The 7,847-nt window shown below is 46.1% G+C and overlaps 1 protein-coding gene across 1 annotated transcript; it reads right to left on the bottom strand.

The window, feature by feature from the left end:
• Positions 1-4,184: 4,184 nt before the first annotated feature.
• On the bottom strand, positions 4,185-7,522 carry LOC119321755 (transcription factor bHLH94-like). The gene is made up of 3 exons (XM_037595305.1): positions 6,851-7,522; positions 5,925-6,443; positions 4,185-4,664 (listed from the first exon to the last, which is right to left on the bottom strand). The coding sequence occupies exons 1-3, from the start codon at positions 7,244-7,246 to the stop codon at positions 4,542-4,544; spliced, it is 1,038 nt and encodes a 345-aa protein (XP_037451202.1). The 5' UTR covers positions 7,247-7,522; the 3' UTR covers positions 4,185-4,541.
• Between the last annotated feature and the right edge of the window lie 325 nt (positions 7,523-7,847).

The raw sequence follows: 7,847 nt of genomic DNA, 5'->3' as shown, positions 1-7,847 counted from the left end.
GGGGGGGGGGGAGGCCTTGGTGGAGGCCTTATCGTCTCCGGGCATCACCGGCAAGGTGGTCGGGGGCAGCCATGCCCGTGTAGCGACCTGAGACCGATGATTAGGAAGGAGGGGAGAGCAATCGGGGGGCTTGGTGGCCAGTTGGGCCAGCCCAGGGGAGGGGTTTTCTTTTGTTTTATCTGTTTTGTTGTTTTTCTTTTTTTTACAGTTTTAGTTTTCTATTATTTTTGAATAGCAATTAGCTTTATAAAATATAGGAACAACACCTAAATTGGTTTTAGTAATTATACCACTGCCACATTTAGTTTGAGGTTCAAATAAATTAGTCTATATGTTTATAATTTAAAAAGCATTTAATGATTATTTTTAGCCACTGTTATATTCACAAAAGAGCATTAAAATACTTTACAATAGTGTTGGGACACCACCATAATTAGTTATGAAATATTTGCCACACTTTGAACATTTTATTTTGCGTGTTTGAGAAATTTGAATTCTAGGCTTTAATTTGAATTTGAGTTTGAATTAAGATTTGGATCAAGCAAGGATTAGCAACAGTAATGTGATGATGTGGCCTCATTAACATGGAATTACTGTAGCTTAATTATCCGGGCGTGACATTGTGTTTGCAATGCTCGTGGATGTTTTTGTAATCTCACCTTGTTTGTGCTCGTTTTGCCTTTGTCAACTTCGTCATAGGCCGCGAAGTTTCCCGAGGAGTGGTAGTGGTTGTTCTAGCTAGTCATGGCTGCAACTTCAAAATAATAACAAGTTTGTACACTCCCTTGGTACACTAATTGGACGGCAAATCTGAAGAACCCAAAAATTATACACAAGATAAGTGAAAGCTTTATGTTTGCATTCAAGTTCAACAATAACACTGGACAATTATGGTACGCTACAATTTACATTCATGATTAGATTCTTTCTTCCTAGAATGTAATCAGATTTGTCTTTCTGATAATTGCAACTATGTTCATCATATGTTCACTCATGTTACCATACAACTAAAGGGCCACTTCATTTTAATTATGATGTAGAAACCTAAGAAAGTGATAAACAAGCAACGAAATTGTATATACTATAAATACTGGCAATGGAAACTAGCAAGTCCTTTTAGCATTAGGAACACTACATTTGAGTTTGTTTTACGCTCTTCCTTTACCTAAGACCAAACGGTAAAAATGCAACGAACTATTTGTAATTAATATCAAACTTCAAGTAAGATCATTGCGATTGTTATTCTTTAAAAATGAGGTTGTACCATATTTGGGGTAAACGACACACAAATTTCTTTAAAAAGTATTTGTGTAATGCCATTGAATTGCTTTGCGGCACACAAATTTCATGGTATTAAGATTGTCCCTGAGAACATGTTTTTTATTTGCTCTTCACATTATGATTCTATACATTGCCAAAGTGGTTAATCCCTCAAGTTCTAATATAACAATTTAACATGAATATTAGACACACACACACTAGCCATGATGAACCCTACCGATGAACCCTAGTGATAAAAAAAGTGAAGGGGATGAACACACCAAGGGACGGAGATGGAGGTGATGAACCCTAGCAGTCCGTCGTGTCCCTTGCCGTCGTCGCCGTCGAAGAAACCCTATCTTAAAACAAAATGACCTCCAATCAAATTGTAGGGAAACGAGCGACGAGAGAGGGAGAGAGAGGAAGATTACCTAACCACCGGAACCAGCCGGAATCGCAGCGGCGACGACGAGCGGGGAGAGAGTGAAAGGAAGGGGAACGAGAGAGAGGGAGTGTGGCGAGGGTACCGTTGCCCCCTTGTTTTGACCCCCACAGCCTCCTAATACTTGGGCTAGGCCCAATACAAATTTTGAATTAATATTGATTTAAAATCATTAGTATTTCCTTTTAAAATGATATAAATTTGATAAAACTAAACTACAATATACTATAAAAAAGATACCACCTAAAATAATAAATAATAATAAATGGTATTGTCAAACTACATATTTCAGGTATCAAACTAAAAAGAAAAAAACCTAAAATTGAAGTCTCAAAGTGCATTTTTTTATAAAAATGTCACTATTTCCACTTAAAATAATATAAATTTGATAAAAGTAAACTACAATATACTATAAAAATATCACCACTTAAAATAATAAAAACAAAATATTCAGAAGTGTCAAACTACATATTTGAAGTCTCAAACTAAAAATAAAAAGAAGTAAAATTAAAGTCTCAAAGTACATATTTAAAAAATATTCAGTACTTCCATTTAAAATAATATAGTTTTGATAAAGGTAAACTACAATATACTATAAAAAAGAGCACGACCTAAAATAATAAAAAGGAAATTATATGGAAGTGTCAAATTACATATTTGAAGTCCCAAACTATATATTTCAAGTCTCAAACTAAAAAAAGAATTAAAATTGCAGTCTCGTAGTACATATTTAAAAAAAATGTCAGTATTCCCATTTAAAATAATACACATTTGATAAAAGTAAACTACAATATAGTATAAAAAATATCACCACCTAAATTAATAAGAAGGAAAATATTGGAAAGTGTCAAACTAAATATTTAAAGTCTCAAGCTATATATTACAGGTCTCAAACTAAAAAAAAATTGTGTCTAACACTTTTTCCACTAGTGGATCAAGGCAAAACTTCTGCCTCGAGTAGTTGTTGTTGTTGTGTGGTTGCTGTCTATTTTGGTGGTGCCTGCCCGGCTGACGGGACGTAAGACTACAATTCTCTCCAAGTATCTAGCTGGATTATTATATATGGTGTGTATGTTGTTTACCGTCGAAAGTTCTATTCTGCTCCCGAGCTCAAATGCACTCGCATGAACAGTAAAATCGAAAAAAGTAAGAAAATTTACAAAAATCTGAATCTTGTTTGTGGTAAACTTTGACAAATGTTTTTTATGCTTGCAAAATTTCAGCACGAAATGACATTCGTGGAAGGCGTGGCGAAAAACAAAACAAAATCGGCACTCCAAAATGTGTTCAAAACTAGCATTTTTGGAACATCGATTTTGTTTGTTTTTTTGTCACGACTTCTACGAATGTTATTTTCTACTGAAAGTTTGCAAGCATGCAAATTTTTTTCAAAGTTCACCGTTAAAAAAATTCAGAATTTTTTGAATTTATTTACTATTTTTCCTGATTTTACTGTTTACGAGGAAGCATTTGAGCTCGGGAGCATATACTCCGTGTCCGTTTACCGTTTATTATTAACCAACGCAAGCGAACGTTGTCTTGGAGCGCTTGCAACAAACTTCATTAGGGCATCTACAACGCCGGCGCTAAGACCAGACGCTAGGTTCCAATTCCTGGCCTTTTCGTTAAAATCCCGATCGATCCCAGGATTCTGGCTGGCATCGATGCCAAGCCTGTCGTCGGGCGCCTGGTTTCTTTTCTTCTCGCGTTGGCCTTTCTCACGAGGGCAACAGATCCTTAACCGATCACAGTAGCGCTCAAATAGGCGCCCGTGCGTTGCCCCAACAGACTCCTTCATCAATGATTCTCCCTTAATTAATTTTTTTATGTTCTAAGCGCCCAAACAAGTGCCCGTCCATTGTAAATGCCCTTAGAGCAGGGAGAAGTAAGTATGTGCCAGTTCATGGATTCATCATCATGTGCGACAGGAGCTGTTCTGCGTAATGAAGGGGGCCACTTCACTGCTGCATCAACGAGGTTTATACCACACGTACCGGATGCGGAAGCCCCGATGCTGAGAATTATTTTGTTTTCAATGTCACCACAATAATGGAGTGTTTTCAGACTTCAAAAGGCTTTGGCATGGTTAAATTCTGCTGGTGCAAAAGGGAGGCAAATGAAGTTGTGGGAAGGAGTGTTATACATCTAAATCTCCATCTTTTGGGACTACTCAGCTCCCGATTTTATCTCATCTTTGATTGTAAACGATGTCGCCGTCTTTTGATGAATAAAATCTCATTCCCGTCAAAAAAAATTGCCATGGTTGACTCAGTTTATGCATAAGAACATCCAAAATGTATACTCCATTATGGGCAACGTAGGACAAATGTTCGTAATGATTTTTCTGTGTCATTTTGTTCTATGTGAGCACTTCAATCATAGGGTTTTCCTTTGGCCATGTTTCCAAGACATCTGGAATGCACAGGCAGAAACAAATGATCTATTTACATGCTGAACGTAGACCTCCTGACGGAAGGATAACTGAATGGCCAACACTTAATCAGTGCCATAGACCGAAAAAAATCAGTGGCACATAAGACTTTTGTTTTTGAGAAACTGAAACGACTCGCCTATAATATAACAATATTGGGGAAACACATGCAGCTGAACCTATTACGGACTACTACGGTACACTACGTCGCCACATCACACTGGATAGACTTGCGAGAAAGCGGCAGCGCGACGTGCACCGCCCACAACATCTAAGCCCAGTAGTAGATCCGACGGGTTAAATTACATGACTCGTCCTTACTCCTTAATGGCATGCACTAGCTAGCTGTCCGAGTACATATATGAAGGTGCTGCAGCTTAACCCTCCGGCCGCCGCGGCCATCGTCGCCTACTGCGCCGGCGCGAGCAGCTGCTGCGACGCCGCCCCCGCCTCCGCGTGGATGAAGCAGAGCACATGGTGCACCGCCGCCGCGATGTCGTCCGCCGTCGTCAGGCCGCATCCCTCCTCCACCTGCGGCGCGCGCACACACACACGCACAGGTTAGTCAACAAACTGAATTCACGTATAAAAGAAAATTTAGCTACCGGAGAAGGCAGATGCATGTGCAAAGGCCGGTCAGGGAATCAGGGAACCTCTGCTACTACAACTGCTCCGTAGTAGAATACAGATCAGATTCCACATGTGAACAGTGCCACCCTCACTCCTACTACTACGGCGAAAAATAGCACGAGGGAGCAGAGACACGGTACACTGTCTAGCCACACCAGCCACATCGCTAGATAGCCTTTTTTGCCCATTTATCGATGCCAATCTCAATATATCAGTTGAGGAAAAGAGATTCGCCCTGGCAGTGCTCGACTGACAAATCTAGGAGGCAATACTTTTTCATGAGGTGTCACACTACCAGCAACAGTGTCACACTGGTACTACAGTACGTGCTACTACTACTAGTAGCGCAGGCACGCTCCTAGGAGACATGACAGCATTGCTGAGTCCTTATTTTTAGCTGCATCTCACCGCGGCAGGGCCCAGAATAGCACTTGATTTTTCATTTTAAAAGAAAGAAAGAAAGAGCACAGGGAGCCTTTTTGTGCGGTAATACTGGGAAATCCGGTCAAAAGTAAGCGAACACGGGAGCACGGGGGAGGGGGAGGGGGAGCAGGAAAAGACTCAGGTGTCCACATGTGTGGTCAAGTTCATGGGATTCTGATCAAAGATTTGAAATATTTGATGCGCCGGCCTCGCCGATCAATAATGCAGCAGTATTTGATCGATCGAGCTCGACGACTGCGCGCGTTGATGTGATGATGACACATCACACATGGATGTCTGGTCTATCCGTCCAAGCTGCACTGAAGGCAGGGGGATATCTGACATGTTTTTCTTTTTGAGATGCCAAAACAAACATGGCATTCCTGAGCGTGAAGCTGATTTCAATTCGAGCCACACCTAGAATATCAAGCACAGGGTCTAGAGTGGACTTGCTAAATCGCCGGGTTAATTAATCAGATCTGCTTCCTGCAGCGCAGAGAATGACCTCATGATTCCCAAATGATGCGTGCGGACACACACAAACTACCCGATTGGGCCACTCGATCCGTGAGCCCGCTGCTATAGACTTCTAGCTGCGGCTCGACAGCATGGGGACGTGCTACGTTGGGACATGTGCACCAAACCTCGCAGGATTATGACTGAAATTCACTACTCCTAGTGTACCATACATTGGGTTTAAGAACCATTAGGTGCAGTACGTAACGCACGTGTACGTACCTTGAGGCTGAGGGAGTAGAGGAGCAGGGAGTCGAGCGCGGTGACGTTGAGGTGCAGCACGGTGAGACGGAGCGCCTGCAGGCCGGCGACCATGCGGAGCAGCTGGCCGGGCCGCCGCGGCGCCATGACGCGGAGGCTGGCGTGCGTCTCCACCAGGTTCACCTCGATGTCGGCCACCCCGGCGCGGCTCTCGTCCGCCGACAGCGTCGTGGCGTCGCGCGGCGACTGGCGCCACACGTACTGCGGGTACGTGAAGAACCCCGCGAACGGCGGCGCGTCGGACGCGCCGTCCGCCTCGGTGACGCTGCTGCTGCAGTTGCTCGTGGACTCCACGCAGGCGTTGCCACCGCTGGTGCTGGCGCGCGTCGGCATGGCCGCCGGCAGCGGCGTCGCGTCGCATCCTGCCTTGTGCTGCTGGTAGTGAGCCAGCGTCCGCTTCTGCGCTTCCAGCGACTGCAGCTGCTGCTCCAGCTCCTTGACGAAATCTATCGCCCCTCCGACGATCGATGCCTGGTCACCCTGCAAGGTTTTTTAAGGACAAAAGGCGAGCATTAACTCTGTCAGGGGAATAGTATACTCCATGGAACTCGTCGAACAATCAATGACTTCCTCCTCTGCGAGAACTAGAGACGAGTGAAACAATGATTTTGGAGGGAGACACATTAATGGCGTCCCGGAGTCCGGCCAAGAATGGATGCTTCTCCTCAACAAATACTCCTCGTAGGTAAAGACATTGGGCACGGGGAAAGGAGAGCTCATCAATAGTGATGGTGGGTCTCTTTCGGCCCAGAGAAACATTCTTTCTCTCTTTCATCATCCTCCCTCCCAGTCCCAAGTTGCTCCGGCATCCCTTTCTTCCTCTTTGACAAGCGAAGCGAGAGCACACGGATACAAAACACGAAAGGGAGAGGGAGAGAGAGACGTACCCTCTGGACGTAGGACTCTGGCATGAGGGAGCGGAGCACGACGAGGTACTCGTTCATCTGGCGCCGGCGGTTGCGCTCCACGGCGATGTGGGTCATGCGCTGGCATTCGGTCTCCTCCCTCGACTTGCAGCTCCTCGCCCGCCGACGCCGCTTCCTCCTCGGCGGCGCGGGCGACGACGTGGACTGCTTCTCCAGGCACGGCGCCACGTCACCCGCGGCGGACAGCCCCGGCGCTCTGTCGGCCGCCTGCAGCGCAAGCGCCGGGCCATCGGCAATGCCGGTGCCGTCGTAGAAACCCGCGGCATTGTCGAAGAGGAAGCCTGCGGCGTTGAAGGTGCTGTAGACGAGCGCCGCATTGTCGACGCTGGAGGCGCACAGCGCGTCCACTAGTGCCATGGCCGACGGATGGACGGATGGCTGACTCGCTCCCTCGCTCGCTCGCTTGCTCTCGGCTCGTGGCCGTTTCTCGGTGTCGCGATGCTTTTGGCGACGACGGAGGGAAGTCGCGTACCACCACCGCTAGCTCTTATCCCGCTCCTTTGCTACTGCCGCTGCTGACTTAGCTGTGGTACAACGTAGCAGTGAGTGATTCTGGGGATCTCTGAGGCTCTGAGGCGCTCGCGTTGGTGGGATGCGTATGTTTCTTTCTCTCCGGTGTGGTGGTCTACTGCCGGGGGTACTGCCGCCTACTGGGCTGGGGTATATGGGGGGAAAAGATAAGGTTTGGTTCGGGCACGCCAGCCAGCCAGCCTGCATTCGCGCGCTCGCGTAGCAGCAACAGTGGGAGAGGGCGCTCTGCTCCCAGTAGAGTAGGCATCAAATGATCAAAAGGCTGAGCTTTTTTGTAAGAGCATCTCCAACAGCCGCGCGCAAAAAACATGTTTGCCGTGCGCGCTTCGGCTGGTTTAGCGCGGTCGTCATCGCTGGCTCCAGCAGCCGTGCTATAATGCAGCGCACGCGCCGCTCCAGCAGAGCGTAAAAATACAGCGTGCGCCGC

This window comes from Triticum dicoccoides, chromosome 6B (assembly GCF_002162155.2).
Source record: "Triticum dicoccoides isolate Atlit2015 ecotype Zavitan chromosome 6B, WEW_v2.0, whole genome shotgun sequence".
Lineage (NCBI taxonomy): Eukaryota > Viridiplantae > Streptophyta > Magnoliopsida > Poales > Poaceae > Triticum > Triticum dicoccoides.
This window is presented reverse-complemented; position numbering and strand designations above follow the sequence as displayed.

Bases quoted from the DNA above. Each gene is read 5' to 3' on its own strand.
- LOC119321755 (XM_037595305.1), bottom strand. From the start codon at position 7,246: ATGGCACTAGTGGACGCGCTGTGCGCCTCCAGCGTCGACAATGCGGCG. The intron at 6,444-6,850 runs GTACGTCTCTCT...AAAACCTTGCAG, and splicing joins CAGAGTCCTACGTCCAGAGG to GGTGACCAGGCATCGATCGT. The intron at 4,665-5,924 runs GTACGTACACGT...CGCGCGCCGCAG, and splicing joins TCTACTCCCTCAGCCTCAAG to GTGGAGGAGGGATGCGGCCT.